The sequence below is a fragment of the Apostichopus japonicus genome, chromosome 19 (assembly GCF_037975245.1).
Source record: "Apostichopus japonicus isolate 1M-3 chromosome 19, ASM3797524v1, whole genome shotgun sequence".
Lineage (NCBI taxonomy): Eukaryota > Metazoa > Echinodermata > Holothuroidea > Aspidochirotida > Stichopodidae > Apostichopus > Apostichopus japonicus.
In genome coordinates, this window is record NC_092579.1 from 11,246,412 (window position 1) to 11,269,118 (window position 22,707).

At 38.3% G+C, this 22,707-nt stretch overlaps 1 protein-coding gene across 1 annotated transcript; it reads right to left on the reverse strand.

The window, feature by feature from the left end:
* Positions 1-3: 3 nt before the first annotated feature.
* Positions 4-22,158, reverse strand: LOC139959647 (uncharacterized). Its single transcript, XM_071957437.1, has 18 exons — positions 21,842-22,158; positions 20,404-20,500; positions 16,621-18,600; positions 15,709-15,976; positions 14,167-14,424; positions 13,434-13,606; positions 12,666-12,816; positions 11,581-11,772; positions 10,735-10,911; positions 9,231-9,397; positions 8,060-8,218; positions 7,044-7,463; positions 5,835-5,928; positions 5,199-5,263; positions 4,405-4,794; positions 3,212-3,804; positions 2,353-2,496; positions 4-1,991 (listed from the first exon to the last, which is right to left on the reverse strand). The coding sequence occupies exons 2-18, from the start codon at positions 20,473-20,475 to the stop codon at positions 1,829-1,831; spliced, it is 5,466 nt and encodes a 1,821-aa protein (XP_071813538.1). The 5' UTR covers positions 20,476-20,500; positions 21,842-22,158; the 3' UTR covers positions 4-1,828.
* Positions 22,159-22,707: the final 549 nt, after the last annotated feature.

Consider the following 22,707-nt stretch of genomic DNA (forward strand, 5'->3'; position numbering starts at 1 on the left):
ATGCTTTGCAAGTGGTAGTTAAATGCATCTGGTTGTTCAAGCACACGTTACCATAATTTCACATTACAGCATACATATTTGGGGACAAACTTAGGTTGGCTCCATTTCCACCTCTGGCACCGAAACCATTGCAACTCTTGTTTTTCCTTGCAGTGGGAATTTGGGGAGGGGAAGGTTCTAGGTTTCAAATACAAATGTCAATTTATGAATATGCAATTCCTTTACAACTATTGAATGATTTCTTTAATTATGGAATGACTATTAGATTAAATTGAAGAGAAACTGATAGATGTAAGAAACTAGCACATATTACCAGTTCACTAGGCTCTAAAAGCACAAACAAACAAAACATGAGAAATAATTTCTTGTAAAAGAGTCATCCATTTATTTCAGAGATAATTGATGCAAAGATTTTCCATTCATTTTCTTGACTTAAAAGATAATTAATTTCTATTGATAAACAAAGTTTGCCAAAATATGATAAAAAGATGAAACTATTACATAAATGTACAAGATGTCATTGAATTTTGATGCCCAAAGTTTAGAATATTTCCAAAAAGGTTGCCCAACATATCCAAGAAAATCTGGTGAGCTTCACTTAAATGTTCTGAAGATCCACACCCATTGTCTAGCAACCACCTGGATCCATTGCCTAGCAACCACCAGATCTTCATCAATGGAATACAATTGATGAAACTTACAAAACCATTTTGTGGTGTCATTTTACAAAGGGAAATATAGTATACCTTCAAAATATCACAACTGCTTGAATTTAAAAGGGGTAAAAAGGTTAACTGATGGGATGCATTGGTACCAAAATATCACTTAAAGAACGTCTGTTTCCGTCGGTTACTATGACTACAGCCAAGACTAAAAGTTCTCTCACAGCAATGAATACAAGGTGAAGTTACTTATGCGACACACTAGAAGAAATTCTCAGTGAGTGAAAATGTTTTAAAGTATTGTGGTCATTTTAACATATCAAGCAGTTTCACCCACTCTTGATATTTCCTATCCAGGTCTTCAGTGTTAACCACAAATATGCTGTACACATTACAATTTACATAACATTTGGTCAGGATTTATGACATAGAAATATAAACCTACCTACTTTGAATCTCTTCTGGGTTTAACTTGGAAGTGTAAGGAACCATCAGGAATGCACAAATTTATAGCAAATTATAGCTATTTAGCTAACTTTTGGTGGCAAATTTTCCAGCTTTAATAGCTTCATTTATGAATATGGATAGATCTTAGTCTTCTTAGAGTCAATAAGTCATGGTCAGATTACCCCTAAGTTACGATGCTAAAATTGAAGAAAGTTTCCAAATCTCTTTTATTTTGAGTATTTTTTTGTCAAGGTTGGTAAACTGGAATGAAAAGAAGCTCCTTTTTAAATGAAAGAGTTGTTTGACATTAATTTACTTATCTCGTTAGTTAGTACACTGTCCATGTGCATTTGTCTGTCACAGATGACCATAACTAGGGCCTTGTTCAGTGTGTCAATATTGACAGAATTTGTGCAGTTTACTAAAAATGTGTGTCAGCATTTATTTCTTTATTGTATGTAAAGATCTGGCTTCTGAAATGCCTGCTTCATCATCGATGATATCTACATCGCCTGCCTCTTGTTTCATCTCCTGCCTTCTGAAATGCCTGCTTCATCGTTGATGTTATCTACATCGGCTGCCTCTTGTTTCATCTCCTGCCTTCTGAAATGCCTGCTTCATCGTTGATGTTATCTACATCGGCTGCCTCTGGTTTCATCTCCTGCCTTCAGGAATGCCCACTTCAATATCGATGTTATCTACATCGCCTGCCTCTGGTTTCATCTCCTGCCTTCAGGAATGCCCCCTTCAATATCGATGTTATCTACATCTGTTGCCTCTGGCTTCATCTCCTGCCTTCTGAAGTGCTCTGCAACTGAAGCTAGCTGGACTTGGTCAGTTACTTTCAATGGCAATGAAATTGCATCAAAGTAGTGCAGAAACCTGTAGAGTTAAATATACACAATTCAATTCAAATACTAAAGCATCCAACAGTAGCATATATGGAACAGCATGAACCTTACATTGTATTACCAATTAACATCTATCCGTATATATGCAAATAACCTTAAATATTCAGCAATTAGTGAAAACATGCTGCATTAATGATACAGAGGATATTCAAAAATGGTCATATTTAATACCACAACAAAAATTCATCGCAGGCCTCCTAAAGCCATCAAGAATGGAAATTCTCTGAAACTTGAGACCTACTGTAGTACCTGAAAGGTCAAACTACATCAGATGGGCTTGGCTGAAACTTATCATATTGCAAATAATATGTTTGTGAAGTTTTGTGGCTTACCGTCTCTTAAGATGAGCTGCTTCCCTAAGTTGTTCACTTCTGCATATGGATCGCATGGTAGGCAGGTAATCTAATGATACGTTATGATGATTGCACCTTATCACCCGAGGAAGTTTCCTAGCAACGATCCCATAGAGACCGCTTCTAAAAGATCAATCAAAGAATGGAACAAACCACTTTGAATACAGGAAACCTCTTTAATCAAGAATTCTTGCAAACAAAGCAGTATATATATTGCTTTTTTTTTAAATATCTGTTATTTATTTCTTTTGGAAAAGAATAGGTCTCAAACTTAAACCAGTCACTTTTCAAACATAAGAAATTGGAATACAGTTAGCAGCAGCCCCATATATTGTTATAGGGGGTATGTTTGGGCTGAAAAAAACAACAACATGGTATTGTTTTATTCAAGATTGAGTTTGTAAGTTCCTTCTCGACATTTTCAATATTACAGTAAACTGTCACAATACCAGTTTTAATCCATTTGAATCTAGACAAAACCCTCTACTTTTTTCCCCATTGTCTTTTCTTGGTCCTGCATAATAAGCAGTGTTAACACAATGGTTTCCTACATAAATTAAGGAACAAACTAACGCTTAGTGGTCACCATTACACTTTAAATTCATTCTTAGTACAGTAACATTTCTGACTGTACCATTAATGTACCTACAGTACACCAATGTCTGAACATTTACGTTTAAACCATTAATGCAAGCAACAGTTTTATATTTTATCAAGGACCTACTTTAATAAAATAATTGCCCTATTAGATTGTCGACGACTAACTCTACTAGATGATGGTTAAAAATACTGATGAAAACAAGGATAAATGTGTGAAATCGTACAAAAGTATACGTACATTTCTCGTGACTGTCTGCAATCTGATTTCAGAAGACTGTTGGAGCTCTGATCTTTCCCGAGTTTGGCTTCTGGCGTCGACGAATTCAAGTCCTCGTAACTATTCTTGATCTGCTCCAGGTTTCTTTTACAAAGGCTAAAATTTTCCCATTCTAAAACACTACAAAGATCCTCATTAAACTCTCTCCTACTCCATTGTGTCATTCTGTCATCTGAAACGTTGTCTAGACCCGCGTACACATCTACACCCCACCAATGCCCCTCCTCCTTGTCGACGTTACCATTGTTCCAACCAGCAGTGTTCTCCAATACGTCCAAAGTGCACAAATTATCCGTGTAACTGCTCAGTTTCTCAACAAACTTCAGGTCCAATTCTTTACTGTCCGTTACACGTTGAAGTTCCTCATCGTCCAGTTTTTTTGGACGATTCACAATTTGAGGACTCTCTGAATGCGTCCGGTTTGGTGGAGAATACGAACAAAATGTCTGCAAAGTATTCCTTTCCAAATTACGAATTGAATCTTTACCGTATCGCAAGAGTTTTCTGATAGAGTTATATGAAGTGATGGATCCACAAGGTGCTTGTTTTGTATTCTGAAAATAAAGTAAGACCAACGAGAACAAAAAGAACAAAAACAGCCATGAAATTCAAGATAAAATTCCATCAAAATAAAGAGCAACAGAAATGTAAGCACAATGATGATTAATCATTTCTCTAAACAAGGAAATAACAGCAACTTTCCCTTGATTAAACTGAGCTGATGAAAAAATGAACAAGGTTTGTCAACCACTGAATAAATGATGTCAGAACAGCTGGGTTTTTCTTGTGCCTCGATTTCTTTTCCTTTCATAGGATATGTATTGCTTTGTGTCGAACAAATGGTATTTCTAACTGTTCTGATCAATGCTTATGTGGAATATTAAGGAGTGGTCAAGTGCAGTATTCAAGGAGACCTCACTTTGTAACTTTTACCAACATATCAATTGGATTTTGACTGTTGTTGAGAAAGTAATCATCTGATTACTGAATTTGAGAATTTGAGAAAAAAAAATATTGGCAAATATAGTGGTTAAGGATATTACTATACATGTATAAAATAAAACTTCCCCCTCATGATCAAGTTTATGCAGCGGAACCTACAGAGACATTAAAAACTCAGAATTCTTTTCATCTAAAAAAGTTTAGCTGTTTACCTGAAAAATAGCATCCACAGAATGAACTGTTCCACATCCTAAAAGGCTAAGCAAACTGTTCTTATTCAGTTTCGGCAACGAGGAATTTTCTGTTCGTTCCTTCGCATTTTTCCTCTCATCATCTGGTGAGTTCTTTTTAAGGAGGCAGGTATAGTCTGATGTTCCTTTTAATCTCTTCAGGGAAAGCTTGCAGACTCTTCTGTAAGGAGAAATGTCCCCGGCTTGCTGCCATGGCGACAGCATTGCGCCAGTATTCACCCATGCCTGTAGGCTGTGGAGGCTGCGCCTAATATCGTTTCCATAGTAACTGACTAGATTCTTTACGTCTTGGTGATCAGTCAGCACATTCTCAGCTAAGCATACCAGCTGCATACTTGTAGCAAGTCTAGACTGTTAGTGAAAAGTTGCCATGGAAACAGGTCATAATTCATAATAAGTAACTCTCAACTGGTACTTCATAAAGTAATCTGTAATTTCAAAACTACATACTTAAAAAAAAAGGCACACATTGATCACATTACTCACTTCTTAGTAGCTTGTTCCATTGCAAAGATGTAAAAATTCTGAAATTATTACATATATTTTTTGATAAGTACATTGCAGAAGAATAAGGGAAGTCATACATGGACCATGCATCAACAGTCTTTGCATTAGTTTTATTGTTTTCACTGATGCAACTGACCACTGAAGAAGTAAAACCATTGTTTAACTTGAACACATCTTTATACCAAGCATAAATGAAAGATTTATGACTAACCTAAGTTTAAACAATCAATAATTTACAGTCTACTTACTGTATCTGGTTTCCTTAACACAACATGTTCAATTTTTCCTTCTAGGCAATCTCCAAAGTGGTTATCTGTTAACAAAAAAAGTCCATTCTCACATTAATCTCAATGAAGTCATCATGTGTCTGGGTCAGGGGGAGGGGGTACTTCACAAATTAGAAGCATACTGGATGTAACATTTAGCAGGATTGAGCAAAATTAAATTTAAAGAAGATAATAAATATAATTACAAATCCTTTGGATTTAATAAAATATCAAGTCATAGTTCACTTGTTACTAATTGTTCACATCCACTACACATCAATGCTCACTCCTCATAAACATTGGATCCAATCATTTTCATTCCAACTACAGGTCCAGGTTTTGTGCCACTGAGTTCTGTTTCTCTTTAATATTCTAAACTGAAATGGGGTTCTGTCGAGATTTATCAGTCTAGGTGTATATTATCTTTATAAATAACACACAAGCTGTAGAGCTTATGCTAACCTTCTTCCAATTTATAATCCCGTAGTGACCTGGCATAGTAATGGACGTTCTCGGTTACTAAACCTACCATCACTTTCAAGTACTACCCTGGCATAGCAAGGAAGTTCTTAGTCCTCGTTTACTTACTTACTAAATATCGCTATCAAGTATACCCACCTGAAGTTGTAAGGATGATGGGTCTTTTCGTACTTGCCATAAATGTACTAATAGCACTCAAGAACCCTTTGTCCTCTTCAAATACGAGATCTACCTGTGAATGAAATGAAACCACAGAGAAATAGTTTCAGCGTTTGATAGATGCTTGATGCTGGTTGGCAGATTGTCCATGACGGCTGAATAATATAATGGACCTGGCAAACCTAATGCACTGACATGTAAGCTGGCTTCAAACAGGCTTTGTATGTGCTATCTAAAATGAACTGATTATTACGCAAATCAAGGTTGAACAGAATCAGCCTAAGAAACCCTGGAGACCAGCTGAAGATTAGAGAGCCCATACTCAATGAATTTGATTGAATTATATACTTTCCATAACCCACCGGTTTCTCACCTTACAGCATTAATCCCATACCGTAACAAATTGGAAACCTGGGAATATTTGACATAAAATTGACAGATTGAGATAAAGAACCACATTCATTTTTCAAATCTATTTATCATATCTTGATAGCATGTATGTAGCATCAAAAGTGTATTTATGTAAGGTTATCAGGAAGAGAAATATCAGAATAAAATGAAAGAAAGAGGAACCAAATTTAATGGAGAAACGTCTCACAATCAACAACCAGGGAAGCAGCTCAGATCAAGTTCGTACCTCCACAAGTCCTAGCTAAACTACTTTTCTTGCCCTTCTCTTCCCTCTTTCCTAACCACCAAAAGGAGAGTAATTACAATTGATCCACCACTAAACATAAAATAGATAATCAGCCTGGCAGGCACTTAGTTTACAACTCTAATCAGCCATATAACTAAGAATGGCATGGAAGCCAGAATGGCATGGAAATTAAGCTTCACATCAGGTGACTGTACAATTTACAGTTAATGCTCATTTTAGCAATTTGAAAAGGCCATTTCAGATGGGAAACACACTGTGGATTTCTCCTGGATGCAAAGACAACCCACCTTAGTTATTTTGGCCAGCCAGTGATCTCACTCATAAACCAGCAGCGGTCAGGTTTCATTACTACTAATGTGCCACACCTTTAATCTCCTCCAGCCTAGCACTCAGACATGGTGTGTCTAAACATTATATCTGGTTTGGAACTAACAGGTGGTAGCTGTACTGTTCCATACTTTTGAAGAGCAGCGTCTGAGATTTGTTTTCATCCCAAAGATTTAATCTTGTAAAACCCCTTTGTTACTTACTTCATCGAAGAGAATGAGGGTTGCGCCCGAGACAGCAGACTTGATCTTCTCTGGAACAGAGGGCTTCATTGCTTGTGACCCCATCTTTCCATTTCCAGGGCTCTTGGCTGATTTTGTCTTCGGGGACGATCTACCCTTCTTAGGGGTTAAGTTCTTCGCGGACGGTCTCCCCTTCTTAGGGGTTAAGTTCTTCGGGGACGGTCTACCCTTCTTAGGGGTTAAGTTTTTCGGGGAGGGTCTACCCTTCTTAGGGGTTAAGTTCTTCGGAGACTTTTTGGGTGAGTCTTTTTTGACAGCTGTTTTCCTTGGTGTCGTCTTCTTGGACGGCTTTGAGTTAACTTTTTCAGACGATTTCTGACCAGCTTTGACGAATGCTGCAAAAGCTTTATGAATCTTTGGTTTTGCTTGTTTGACCGGTTTCTGCAAAACAAAGCAAAAGAAAAACAAAGACAAAAAATTATTGACTATGTTTTCTTTTTCCTTCTCAAAAGTGAATAATGAACCAGGAGACCGCAGACATTCTTACCATCGTAATTTAAACTGTTTTGATTCTTTAATATTATTTATATTCCTTGAGACTTGAATACATTAACATACATTTTGACTTCTGAACATGATGAAAGAAGTACCCCATTGGTTAGTAATGTCCTTGTAAACACTGTTTACTTACAAGATTATTTGGGTTGACAGGATACCATATTATGTGTATCCTGTTCTATATAAAACATCCATGTGATGGCAGCTCACACCATGTTGAAAATGTTGACTGACATTACCACAGTATTTGGTTCACACCTTGTCAATATGTTACTTTGCAAATGTCCTCTCAAGCTAATAATAATCAAGAATAAAATTATCACCATTGGGCTTCAGGTGCATAAATAACACTCAAATTTTTCTAAACTATGTCACAAGACCAAACGGCAGGTCCTTACAGAGGTCAAAAATCACATGGCAGGACATGTTCCCCGCATATTTTATGTCGGAAGGATCACTCCGTTTTGATATCAACTCACCTTAACCAGAGCAGGTGGAGTCTTCAATTTAAAAAACCTTGCAAGGTCAGCAGATTTGAGACCTGCCTGACCGGTTAATTGATGTGACTGAGTGGCCTCACCCAGGTCATCCAATATCTGCTTTCCAACTCTTTTCGACGAAGCGTTCACTTCAATAACCTGGAATAAATTAAAAGAACTGTTAAGTTTTTGTCACCCTTAAATACATATCAATGCTACCATAGGCACATAGTCATGCCACCATATCTAAAGTACTCGTAATGACGAGAAATAACTTAATTATCATAAATCCATGTGATCCATTTCTGAGAAATGTTCTGGGTAATGCTTTCAAAAATAAACACAGAATTTGTTTTAAAACAGTGTACCCTTGTTTGCTGCTCTTGTTCTTTCAAATCTCAATTGTATTGGAAAACAAAAAAATATCGATTAAATGTTCTTTGTTTTCTGCAAGCATATGCAAATAAGTAATTGTGTTATTAGTGTTAGATCTAGTATAACAACAGGTAATATGTCAGGCAGTGAACCTATTATCAGAGTCTACTTTGGATCGTTCCCAAATCACCGACATATTTCACTTGCCAATATACACAGAGTATTTTTTCTTAAAACAGGGAAGGAAATATATGCCAGAGAAATGTCGTGTGTTGTTCATGGAACTGCATTTGCCTTCAGATATATCCTTAGATTCATCATACCTAACTGTGGTTATAAAGTGTTGAATCTTTGTGCAATTTAAATATTCATGGTCTTTACCTTACTGAACAGAAAAATTAGAGAAAGTAAGTAGAAGGAAAGCTTGCTTATATAGTGTTATTCCTATTGCTATGATATGGAGTTAGGAGTGTTAGCTCAGTGGTTAACGCCGGTGCCTTTCAATCATAAGGTCCCTGGTTCGAGTCACTCCAAGATTAACGTATGTCGTCCAGTTACAGAGTTGTTGACAATTCATAATCATGGACGTTAAATATGAATGTAAGAGACTTCGGTCAGCTTGCGGCTTTGATAAGCCAATGAGGCTTCTTCGCGAGTTCCTGCTTGCAGGAAGATCTAAAATACATACATACAAACATGATATGAGGCTATCCACAACAATATATGAGGACCTGCACCGCCTGACTTGCATATTACAGAAGGAGCTGACATTTACATTCTTTCACTGTATACAAACCTTGAATCCCATTTCCTTGGCACAGGCGTAGACCATGGATGTTTTGCCTACTCCGTGGGGTCCTGTGATGAGGAAGGTATTACAGATGCCATCTCCTTCATCCTCACTTCCGGAACAACCTCCGTCACTTGGTTCAAAATCACTCTCACTGTCTTCTCTTGTTTCAGCTGGAAGACCAGAAATGAAAATTATTTTCACAAAATCTTCAGAGTAACAGCCACTCATTGCCATTGACCAAAAGTCTCCTCTTACCAATGACTTGATAAACACTTCAATTAAGGATTGAGAGAAGCAAGGCAAATTCTTCAGAGAAAGTTAGGATTTGCCTTGCATTTTCATTGAAGTATGGCAATTTTGTACAGTCGATACCGTTGGCAACGGATGGTTAATAGGGGCGTTTAACTACTAGAGGTAGTGTAGGGGCACCGACAACAATTAGCCATCTGTCAGGTGTCAGTGAACTTAAGCCCTGCACTTGATCTGCGACACAAGTTTCAGAAGGACATGAAAACGCTGTTTATGTGAAGCTCAGGATGCATAAATACATTCAGTGACCATTATTATATTTTTATAACTTATCATGGCCACACCAGGCAGGCAGGGAACAATACAGTGCTAGACAAAGGCACATTTGACACCATGGCTGACACAAAAGTTGTTAATTATACATAAATCAGAATGAACAAGTAAAGGATATCTGAAGTACAGGTCAGGAAAAAGGTTATGGATCAACCAATACCATACAGCAGGGGTGAGCAACCTTCTTGAATGAATGGGCCAGATATAGGGAGTGAAAAATTGACTGGGCCGCAACTAACCAACAACCTGCTGTTGATTCCAAACCTTTGATTCTAAGCAGCTAGCTTGTTTTTTGTGATGATGTAAAATAGATTGATTTTTTTTCTTTTTCTTGAGACATCTCATGGGCTGCAAAAAAAACTGGCCCTACAGCATCATATTGGTTTTGATTGCTGGTATTAATGAACTATGCTGCGCTGAACAAAACTGAAGCTTCTTACCTGCGGTATAAATGAACCATGCGTTGAACCAACTGAAGCTTCTTACCTGCGGTGTTAATAAACTATGCGTTGAACAAACTGAAGCTTCTTACCTGCAGTGTTAATGAACTATGCGTTGAACAAACTGAAGCTTCTTTCATGCGGTATTAATGAACTATGCGTTGAACAAACTGGAGCTCCATACCTGCAGTGTTAATGAACTATGCTTTGAACAAACTGAAGCTTCTTACCTGCGGTATTAATGAACTATGTTGCGTTGAACAAACTGAAGCTCCATACCTGGGGCGTTGAACAAACTGAAGCTTCCTACCTGCGGTATTAATGAACTATGCTGCGTTGAACAAACTGAAGCTTCTTACCTGCGGTATTAATAAACTATTAATGTTATAGAACCATGCGTTGAACAAACTGAAGCTTCTTACCTGCGGTATTAATAAACTATTAATGTTATAGAACTATGCGTTGAACAAACTGAAGCTTCTCACCTGCTTTACACCCTCTTTGGGCTTTGGCTTCCTTCTTCTTTATCCTTTGTATTTTGATTTTCCAATCTGAGAGCCAACCGCCAAGTTTCTTCACAGATACTGCATTACCGAGAACTTCTTCAGAGCTTGTAGGTTGATATTTATCACTCCATAATAGATCGGTCGGTGGAAGTTTTTCTGTTGACAAAATATAAAACTATCATATAAAGAAAAGGCGCAAATACCACCAATCAAACTCATCTGGGTTTAGGTAAGTCTGCCTCATACACATAACTTGAACATTCAAGGCAGGAAATAAGTTAAATTTCTCAGACTCATTGCAGAAAGACTAAGATTAAAAACATGTTTATGAACGTTAAACATCTGAAGGGGCTTACTCAAGCCTTACTGAGGATAACTGAATTCAATGCAAGCCCAGACCAGTGATTGCCTGAAAAAAATCAGTTCAAATAAAAAATAGAGTGTGTTTTGTTTAGGGATGCTTAAAAGGGCTATTGTATAACACTATTTTGGGTACTCTGATCTCAAAACATTGTTTTCTTTGCAAATTAATAAAGCTATGATAGATTTCTTCAACTGTTTGGTGAATACGGTGGTCTTTACAATAAGATACCACCAAATGTACATGTCATTGAGAGGTAGGAATGCCACATACCTTGTGATAGATAACCTGTCTAAATTAAACTGACTGTAATTACCATGATATGGGTTTTATGTGATGCTATGTGCATCAGATAAGTGTATCAGGTGCAAATTGTCCAGAGACATTTAAGCGAGCAAACAGATAATTTTTTTGTGAATATCACCCCTTTTTACATTTATGACAAGACCACAGAATCTGCTCACCCTTAGGTTTACCCTCAGACTTGATATTGTCTCTCTCTTCATCAGCTGCTCCCTGTTTGTGGTCCTTCACTGACTGACCTCGCAGTGACCTCCTCCTGACCTTCCTCTGAGTGGGGTCATCTTCACTCTCTGTTTTTCTCTTTCGAGAACCTTTCCCCAGCTGTGTCTTGCTTGTGGTTGTATGACTCCCATCTACATATAAAGTGTGCACAATAACACAAGGTGGTGATACATACATTTAGGGAGTGTTTGCTCAGTGCTTAACGCCGGTGCGGTTCAATCATAAGGTCCCGAGTTCGAGTCACTCCAAGATTAATGTATGTCGTACAGTTACAGAGTTGTTGACAATTGACAATTCATAATCATGGACGTTAAAAAATGAATCTAAGAGACTGACTTCGGTCAGCTTGCCGCTTTGATAAGACAATGATGGCTTCTTCACGAGGTCCTGCTTGCAGGAGGATCTAAAATACATACATACATACATACACACATACATACACACATACATACATTACATGTTGCTAACATGAACACATTGCATTTCTAATCATCTCTCTCTCTCTGTTTTGGTATTACTTTGGATTTAAGAAGTATTATCATAATTCAATCAATGGAAGGTCACATGATGGAAACTAAGTTTCTTGTTTTCATAGTGTTTTCATCGATGAATTGTACAGTATTATTTGTGTAAAAACACAATCAGAAAATAAAATCGGGCGAGGTGGACTTGAATTAATTGCCATTTAGTTTTTTACTGTTATTAGAAAACAATTTTAATCATTTATTAAATTAACTAACAAGGATGAGCACAACATTTACGAACTTTTCAAACAGGAAAAGAAATTAAAACTGATAAATATATAAAAGGGGCATTGTGAAGAAATTCTACAATACAGGAAGACATGTATGATACAGGTACTGTATATCTGAAAAAGGTGAAACTTGCACTTCACGAGTTTGAAAATATATATGCATGCATCTTTCGTTAGACCACTGTTCATTGCACTTGCACAGCTATGATGAAAATAATAATTTCAGATAAGTTTTGCAAACTTGAATATAAAAAAAATGAAACTATCTACCTTTTGCTTTCTTTTCTTCTAATGTCTCTCCCTTCCGCTTGGCCAGGTAACGCTTGAAAATTCTCTTGACAGGAAACTTGGGATTATGCTTTGAAATTTCTTCCAGTGCAGCTTTTTGACTCTCGTATGAAAGTTCTGGATGCTTCCCAAACTGGAGAAAATGATAAAACAAAATTCTTCATTGTAAAATGCAAGAACGAAGTGAAAAAATACGTAAATTAGGCAAACATTTCAAGGAACTACTAGCTTATCCGGAAGCCATGTAATTAATGGGATGAATTAATTTAATCACTGTTGCCATTGAACTCACCAGTAGTTAATAGTAACCCTTCCAACTAAAAGTATCATCCATAAGATCAGAGGAAAATTCAAGAAATCAAAATTCGCACAACTATGCAAACATCTGAGGGTCTGATTTTCTTGATCACAGCTGAATCTTTTTCAAAAGCAGCCTTAAGTTCATCAGTTCTCAAAAAATGTACATATCTTCAAAAATATGTCTTCTGAAGAGATTAAGCAATTTTCAGCAAATTTCAATGAAATAATGTACATTTTTACATTTTTGATTTTTAAGTGTGGGAATTTAGTTATCAACCTTTACGAACACAGGACTTTTTTCCTTAGGTGATGTATGTATGTATGTTTATGTGATCTTCCCGCAAGTAGGAACTCGCGAAAGAAGCGTTCGGTGGTGCTTTCAATGCCAGTATTATCCCATAGTTTTGTTACTTTTTATCATAATATACCCAGCAAATCAAGCATACCAACCTTAACATTGGGTATCCTGAGATCGGCTTTGTGACTACAGGTGAATTTATCGAGTGATGCGTTCCAGTCGATGGCAGGAGGTGGTGTGTTCCCTAGCACGATCCTTGATATTTTTAATTTAGAGTGGTCAACATCAGGTAAATTCCAAAAGCTCCTCAGATCACCTGATTCATCTGGGTAGGACGAAAGAGTCACAAGGGATTTATTTATAAGATGTTAAACAATTGAAGGAAACAAAGAATAGAAGATATGCAAGGTTCTGAAGGATAAATGCTTCAAAATACTTCCTGAATTCGTTCATTTTCCAAATCACAAAATCATCGTCGGAAGCTGACTTTTCAAGTCAAGAATCAGACATCTGTGAATCGTCTTCAGAAAAATTTGTAAACTATACCAAACGTCCGACAAAAGAATTGTACCACTCGAAACTTACTTCTAACAAGCATAAAAGAAGTAAAAACTCAGTTCAAAACCTTGCATAAAAACTTACACTTTTTTTCGTTCTTTTTTTCCATCTCTTTATATACATATTCCCTTTTGAAATAATTGTATTGTATAAATGTGGCTCCTATACCTCCTCAGAGGATTAAAAAAAGAGCACAATAAACTGGAAAACAACAAGTAAACGAGTTCAAAATGATTGAGATCACATTGCCATTACAAGGATTTTAGTTGTAGTTTTCACAATCTGCTCTCCACCAAAACCTTGCATTGCGATGCAGTCTCTGATTACCTTTCTGCGTCACATGACTAATACTAGGAAAAGGAGGCGAGTAAGGTTCGTCCTGCATCTTGGCTTTGGCTTGCCACTTCTTTGAAACCGCCACAGTTGTGAAGGGTGAGGCAGTTGCCACAGAGTCATTTGTACACTCATCATCAGAGCTCAGGGTGAGAACCTCCACTACATGTTCTGTCTCCTGCTGTTTCTTGGCTAATGACTTCAATCCTTCCTTAGTGAACATCGGAGCAAGCTTTACAGGTGGTTTGTTCTCTTTGAATGGACAATTAAAATGAAACCAATTAATATAAGTGACCCCCTGTTGACCTTTCTAATGAATAAACGAAACCTTTCTCATCCCAAATGGTACAGAAAACTGAAAATGAACATTGACTTCCACTTGCATGGCTGTTTCCTTAAAGGAGACACACACCCAGCCATCATGACTGGTCTTATCGATAGAGATAACTGTCATGTAATACCTCCCCCAAGCAACCACGTCAAGTGGTAAAACCGTTTGGAAGATATCACATTTTAATGTTCCTTAACAAACAAAATTGATGTCTTGATCAAGACTAAATATGACATCATTGTATCAGATGTGCTTCAATTTGTTGTTTCTCTTTATTTATTTTGATGTTTATTTTCTGTAATGGAGATGAGTTTAAAGCACCGTTTAATATTCTTCCTTGAAAATATGAGTAGAAAAACAAAGAGAAAGTGAAAGGTTTGAGATCCTCCTAACACTATGACATCAATGATCAAAGATAATTTACAAAATGACAGTGCTCAGACACGACTTTTTAAACTAGCATCCCTCACCAACAGGACATTTTCCAAGTTACTTGAGGAAGTTATTTTCACAAAGATCTCTTTCATATAAGCCAGAGATGATGGTTGGGTTTGTGTCCCCTTTAAACAGGCTAAAACTTGCTAACCAGAAACAACCAAATGGAGATAACCACATAGCTGGTTAGTCAGAAATCAGTATTGTTGTTAGTCAGAAGTCACTATTTTTGAATTGTCTTTCGATGTTTCCCTTTTCTGCTTTGCAATTATTGAATTGATTCTCGATATCTCTAGAATACTGATTCTATTGGTCCTGCGTATCAAGAAGCGTGCAATGTGCATCAATATTTTGATATTCGTCAATATTTCCCAAATGGTCAAGATTCCACATATAAGAAGTACCACCCTGGCACACTTGTTCATATCAAAACCTTCCAATTTGTGCCAGTTGACTGCATCATATAAGAATCTACAGTGCATTTTGTATAAAAGCAAAGAGACTTCTGACTTGTGATCAAAAGGATTGCTGGTTGGATTCCTGCCTAGTTCATTACGTTGTGTCTTTGGGCAAGTTGCTTTATTTCAGTTGCCTCTCTGGGGTTAAATGGGTACTGTACCTGTGAGGTAACTTGTCATTGGGCGCAGTATATAACTGCAGCAATCTAGAGGGATTGTCTCTGGGACAGGTTATAATTGATCAGGGGTAATATAACGTCAGTATTAAAAGCGCTTTGACCTGGTATTTGAACATTATATTATTATTATTACCTTTGTGGTTCTTAATACTGATTGCTGGCTTCTTACGGCTATCCGTCTCTTCTTTTCTATTACTCTGACCTTTGACTTCCTTTGGACCCTGGGTTTCCACACCAAGATATTTTACCGTGATGACCTTGTCCGACAGACCCAACGGATCAAGCCTGACCCTCAAGGTACGTTTGTTTGGTTGTCCTTGTGCCTTCTGACCGGTGCCTTGATGTGGGTTGCGTTGATGTTTTGCCCTCTTCACGATCTCTCTTGCTCTTTGGGTGTTTGTCTGACAGTAAGAAGCGGATAAAAAATATGTGAAATGAATGCCATTGAGTGGACTGAAATAAGCCAGAAAATTTTTCAGCAGGGGGTAGGTGGAAGGGATAGGAGCAGGGCAAGGTGTCATTAGTAAAAACTGACCTACAGTACGCTCATAATATTAATACTATATAAGCTCATTCTACATCCTTATTCCACACGCTGTACTTAGAATGCTCTCAAGAGACCCAAACGGTTGCGCCTGTGGCCGATGTTATCTGACAATGATGCTGTCAAGGCACAGTTAAATTTTATGAACATGATTCATGATCCAGATTCATGAACATGATTTATGAACATGAGCTAGGAGTGTTAGCTCAGTGGTTAACACCGGTGCCTTCCAATCATAAGGTCCCGACTTTGAGTCACTCCAAGATTAATGGATGTCGTCTAGTTACAGAGTTGTTGACAATTCATAATCATGGATGTTAAATATGAATCTAAGAGACTGACTTCGGTCAGCTTGCGGCTTTGATAAGCCAATGATGGCTTCTTCGTGAGTTCCTGCTTGCAGAAGGATCTAATATACATACATGATTCAATTGGTTAAGAAGTACGTTATTACATTCAATTCGGACATATGATATGAGTTAAATATTGTTTTCATCATACCTTAACCGGATACTTGCTGACCCTGTTCCTCTTAGACAACTGCCTGGATTTAGCTGTTCTCACAATTTCAGATTTGTCGAGTTGAACAGAGTTTTCTGCTATCTCGTTACCTGTCTTGTTAACTATCTCATCTCCCTCCTCCCCCTCCTCTTCCTCTGTTTCGTCGTCGTCGTCAACGATCACCGTCCCTCTAGCTTTTGACCTCCTTGGACGCAGTGTGCGGGTCCCACAGTGATTCTTCTCGCCTTCTGATATGACCATTGACCTGTCTGGAGTATCTCTCCTCGGAGTGTCTTTTTTGTCCTCATTTGCAATTTTTCTTGGCCTCCCCCTCTTTGCCTTCTTGCCACTTTCCTTCTTCTCAGAGACAGCCCCATTATCGTCACTACAAGAAGCCTTACAATCTTTCTGTCTATTATCTGTTTTTCTTGGTCTTCCCCTTCCCCTTTTTTTAACACCTTCACCCTTCACTTGTTCGTCACCAGCATTTCTACCATCGATAGCATATCCTTTGTCTTTGCCTTTCCTCGGTGGCCCCTGGTCGTCATCTATTGACCGGTCATTCTGTTCCTCCGTGCATTTCGTGCCTTTCCCTCTCTTCAAGAAGATGCTGTACACTGGTTTGACCGGAGCGTTGACCACCTGAATAAGACTGATAGAATTGTCAGCGTCATCCAACGCCACATTGGAAGTCCTTCCGACCGATTGCAGCATCTGAACCTCATCGCCTATGACCTTTCCACCGGTTGGTACCCCTGGTGACGTGTGGACCATTGCGGCCACGACCAACTTTGGCGATTGGTACAACGGCTCTGGGGTTGGTTTCGTGGGAGTTATAATGGTTGAGGAATCATCCAGTTTTTGATCGGTCTTGCCGACCCCTATCATGTGATCGTGACCACTTTTTTCACCACTTGAGGAATCCATCGCTGGCAGTTTCTCAATGGAACCGTCTACCAATGGTTTGACATCACCGTCGAATATGTCATTTTCAGACTCTTCAAGAGATGATTCCTCTCCTATTGTTTCTGACTCCACTGAGTGTGTTCCACCACCAGGAGATATCATCACTACACTGTCTTCTTCACCGCTTCCGTAGATAATCTCCGCATCGCTCGCGGTCTTCTCGTTCCTGCCATTCTCCGCCTTCGAGTCTTTCCCATCTTCCTCAGCCACATCCATCCCCGAATTTAAAAACTCTTCATAGGAAATCACTTCCATGTTACTTTTTTCATCCTTTCCATCCTTAATGATTTCTAATGGTTTCTGGTCATCGTCGGCCACATCCTTCGCCTCATCCACTGTATCATCAGTTACGTTACGATCCAGACGAGGTGATGTGTTTTCTCCCCGATTACACTCCTCCTCCTCCACCCTCTCTGGTTCCTCTGGTTCATCTCTCACCCTTTCCTCTTCCTTCCAGGTAGCCGTGTCATACCTAGCCTCGACATTACAGTCCTCTCTGTCACTATCTGAAAGGGAGAAGACCTTCTTTCCAGTATTGGACTTCTTGCCGTCAACTTTTGGTCGTTTGGGTCTTCTCGACGGAGGAGGGGATTCAAAATCATCAGCGCTTGAGCCTGGCGAAGCGATCTTTTTCCTCTTGCCTTTAAGTTTACCTCCTCCTCCTTTCCCCTTGTTACATGGTACAGCCGATTTACTGGCCGCCTCTAAAGGAGCACGGCTATCAGGGCTTCTCGGGATCTTGGTTTTCTCTTCATCTCCTGTCTGCAGCTTTGAGGATTTTTTTTCCCTATCTGTACCCTCTTTCTTCTCTGTCTCCTTTCTGCCATTACATTTGGTAATCTTGCTGGAATCTGTCTGCCCTGTTTTCAGTTTATGATTCTCTTCTGAGAAATTTTTCGGACAAAAATATCCCAGGAGGTCGACTGGTTTCTGAATGGCAGCTTTTGGAGGAGTCTTGAAGAAATCAGTGAGTTTCCTATTATTTAATTGTTTCTTCAGCTTCAAAGATTTGTCCTACAAAAACGGGCAGAGAAAAAGGGCACCGTTACATCATTTCATTTTCACAGATGACTGAAATCGGTGTTATTCATGAAGAAAATGACATTATGATATGAGTGTTTATGATCATACTAGATTGCATAGTTTGCAAGTTCATAATTTAGGTGAAATACACGACATGAAAGCTTGGCTGTTGAACGATAAATCATGTGGCATTTATAGGGACATTTCGGTGGCTGAAGTTGATTGCTTTGTGGAAACAAGAAGGAAAGTTTCCGATCCTCACAGCATTTTGCAAAGTGAAGAGTGCATTTTTTCCCTCCAAATTTGTGAATATATCTAAAAAAATCTATAAAAAAAAATCTAAAAAAAAGAAAAGAAAAGGGAATAATGTCATCCACCGTAATTGAGCTGTCAACACTATTCCTTCTACCTATTAATTTTAAATCATATCTCCACAAAGACAAAAAACTTTCTACAGAAAGTTGCATTATGGGAAAATTCTAAATACAGAGAATATCCACTTCAAATCTAGATATTCTCAATTCTCAATGATGATACATCAAGCTGATGATAAATCAAGCTGAAAACTATAATTATAGGAATCTAAATACTTTGAAGTTCTTTTTAGACCATGGATAACAGCACAGATCACCTTAGAATGAAGATCCATTTCTTAGGGTAAGGGAGTGTTTTCCCACTCAAAATAAGTTTCACTCAATCAACCAAATCTCAAGGGCTTAGGGATTACAACTTTCCCATCGATTGGCTTCCAATTCAACATTTTAACTCAAATTTGTAATCTTTTCCATCCAGAAAGTCATTTCATATTGGAAAACCATACATTGCTCTTGGATGAAAAACCCACATTACTATGACCCAGCGGGGGTTTGAACCCTGAACCTCCCAATTGATAAGCCCTTATTGCTGCAAATGCCACCGCCTTTTACGGCTCCCACGCACCCCTCCCCTCCCGGCTCCCTCGCCATCCCGGCTCCCTCCCAGCTCCCTCCCGGCTCCCTCGGCCACAGCACCGATTTTAGTTGAATAATTACCAGAGATTTTCCTGGAGAGGAGTCTTTGACCCAAATCACTATACTATGGGGAAAATCACTTCACCTCAGGAATCTGGCGACTCAAGTCATCACTAAGTTGTGACAACAATGGTTTAAGGTGCTACTATGGAATATCACTTTGAGAATGGTAAACATATGGGGAGTCTAGTTTGTCTCTATATAGCCAGAAGATCATTGAAACGACTTATCATATTTAAAGTTACAAATATAGCAAAAAGAGTTCACAGGTGGGCTTGTGACCGTTTTTCATGTTTACAATATATACAGTATATCTGGATACCAATGAACAAGACTTGGCTGCCAAGGTTTGGTTTTTAATCTGCAAAATTCACCTCTCATTACTGTACTTATTATCCTACTAACAACAGCTTCGGTATTGCATATATAGTTCTGGCAAAATTTCAGTTACTTGTAAAGTGTGTATTACAGACTAAATTTATCTGATACTGTACAGCCGATGCATGCATGTAACATAACAATATACCCACATTTTAATGCAAATGTTCACAGTAAATTTGGAACACTGATGAACCTACATTTTTCTTCCATACTATTTTATAAATAAATTTGGGACACCTCACTATTTGCTCATTATGCAAAATATTAATTTTAACTCAGTTAATTCTGCTGCGGAGTACTGTAGGGTATATGTACAGTATGTCAGTACCAATCGGTCAGAGTAACAAGAAGTATCAGCCTGTCAAATATATACATGTGCCATCTAGCCCATAGGAAACCTTACCTCTGAAGAGCTTCCATTCTCAACAGCAGGTAAGCTCAGAAGTGCAGGAGGTTCTTCCATGATACCCAACATGACTAAATATGTAGGAATTGCAGAGCTGAAATAAAATCCAAAGAGGATATGGAGCATATTTTAGCAATGTATCAGAGTCTCATCTTCAGGACCTTTCAAGGAAGGTTTGGTTGTCTTTCTAACTATTTTCTTAGGCCAAACAAAGGCACAGGCCTTAGAGTTTACAAATTTTAATCAAGTTCATTGCAAAAAAGCAGGATAGCCAAGCCTAGGTCTACAAAATAATTGGACCTAAAACTCAATGCCAAACTACACGTTTGGTAGAATGAACACATAAATGGGCCTGTATAATTAAATACCTAGGCTGTATTGGAGGTCTGTAAAATGATAAAACACTCAGTAAAATAATTTCAGATTAAAACACCAAACGCATATCCTTTGTTGCTACAAATGCACGACGAACTTGAGCTGCAATTTGGGGAACCAAAAAAAAGTTATATATATTCCTCTTAGGTTTATATGTTCATTCGGAGTAATTATAGAATACAGGGCCACTCGATGATTCTATCTGAGCATCCGGATTTTAGAGGGCGTCATACGTGTATGGACATGTATACAGACACACCGCGCATCTGGATGCTAGGAAGTGTTAATGAATGGCCCTGTATTCTATAATTGTACCGGCCCATTTTTTGGCTTGTGATTGTTTAACATCATTTCTCCTTTGCAATTTTTTTTCTTTATTCTAATTATTTATTTTTTTTTTTTGGTGGGGGCGAGGGGGGGGGGTATGGCTATATCTAATCTAAAGGTAGAAACTTCATTTTCAATATAAACAAATTTTTGTATAACAGTTTAACAGTACTACTATTACTAGGTATAGCCTAATTTAGGGTCTGATGGAAAGACAGACAGCCTAGGACGTTTTAGCTGGTTTAATTTGAGAATGAGGAATGAGGGCCTAGATCGAGTAACAGCAGAAACTATCTGGGACTGAAACAAACATCTGTCAGCTACTTTCTTCTATTGCATATTGGCAAAGTTAACTAGTAATAGTAATACAGACATGAACCGTTGAGCTGGAATCTTACACCATTTGCAAGGTGATGTGGTCGTGGACAGAACATTCCTACCTCCATATATGGTTATAACCCTATACTAAAAAAAAAGGGTAGACTACTAGGCCTAGGCCTACTAGGCCTAGTACTTGCTTCAAATTACAATGCAATGTCCTTCCTGTGCTATGTGGCCTTCTCACATTTGCGTAAAAAAACAATGCACACAACAATATGTCTAGGCGATAGCCTAACTTACTGCAGGCCTATCTTAACAAATAACATTCTAACAGTAAGCCCTAGCCTAATTTGGGCTTAGCCTACTGTAGCCTAGGCATATAGCCTGGTTAAGCCTAACTTATCATTCATACCATTTTTTTCGTTTTCAATCTTCACTTTCTGTGGACCGCCAGTTGCTGAAACATTATCTTAGACCTATCCATTATACTGGTCCAACGTCTAGAACAGGACCGAGTGAGCGACTTGAGTGTAACAGACCGGTGAGTGTGCTTACGAAGTCATCCCAGTGTAACTAGAGTAAGGCTATATTACTGAATCGACAACTGAATTAACCTGCGTACAGACTTATAACTAAACGGAGCCAACTTTGTTTGGTAGCCTAACAAACTAACTTCACACTCACTCACAGAAACATACAAATCGCGAATCTCCCGCGCGAAGTTGTAGCAGAGCGGGGTAATTACGTAATCCGCAACAGAAATGCTTTATATCGAACGCCGTACAATTCACAAGGAGCTTGTCATAAAGTCATTTACGAAAAAGGTAAGGAGATCCTTTCCAGAAGAGGCTATAGTATATATGGCTTACATAGGTTACATCTCTGACCAAGGTACCCAAATCTTGACTAGTCCAAAATCACACCATTAAAGGTTCACAGAACCCACGCAGCAATATTTACTGAGTTCTTCGTCCGCATTGACTTTGCACATGAATGAGATCTCAAAATAAACTAGAGTCCGTGATATTGATACACTTGAACACCAGTTCAAACCCTATAGTTCCGTGAGAGGTTGCAAATGTCGAAAGCCCCCAGTCCCAATCACTCCCGGTATGGTATTCATACTTCATGAAAGCCTAGGGGAACATACTAGATTCGGGCCATGCCTTAGTTCGGGTCAAATCTCTAATTTCCATGACGCACGAGGCCCTGAATGCATATGCCAAATATGCTAATTATGTTTTTGACTTTAAAAAAATCAAACTTTTTATTAACTTT

What these genes read in the sequence shown, in the direction of transcription:
- LOC139959647 (XM_071957437.1), bottom strand. Translation starts at nt 20,475, where the DNA reads ATGTTGGGTATCATGGAAGAACCTCCTGCACTTCTGAGCTTACCTGCT. An exon ending in CTCCACCTGCTCTGGTTAAG is followed by an intron (nt 7,464 to 8,059) that starts GTGAGTTGATAT and finishes TTTGTTTTGCAG; the next exon opens with AAACCGGTCAAACAAGCAAA. An exon ending in CTGTGGATGCTATTTTTCAG is followed by an intron (nt 3,805 to 4,404) that starts GTAAACAGCTAA and finishes CTTTATTTTCAG; the next exon opens with AATACAAAACAAGCACCTTG.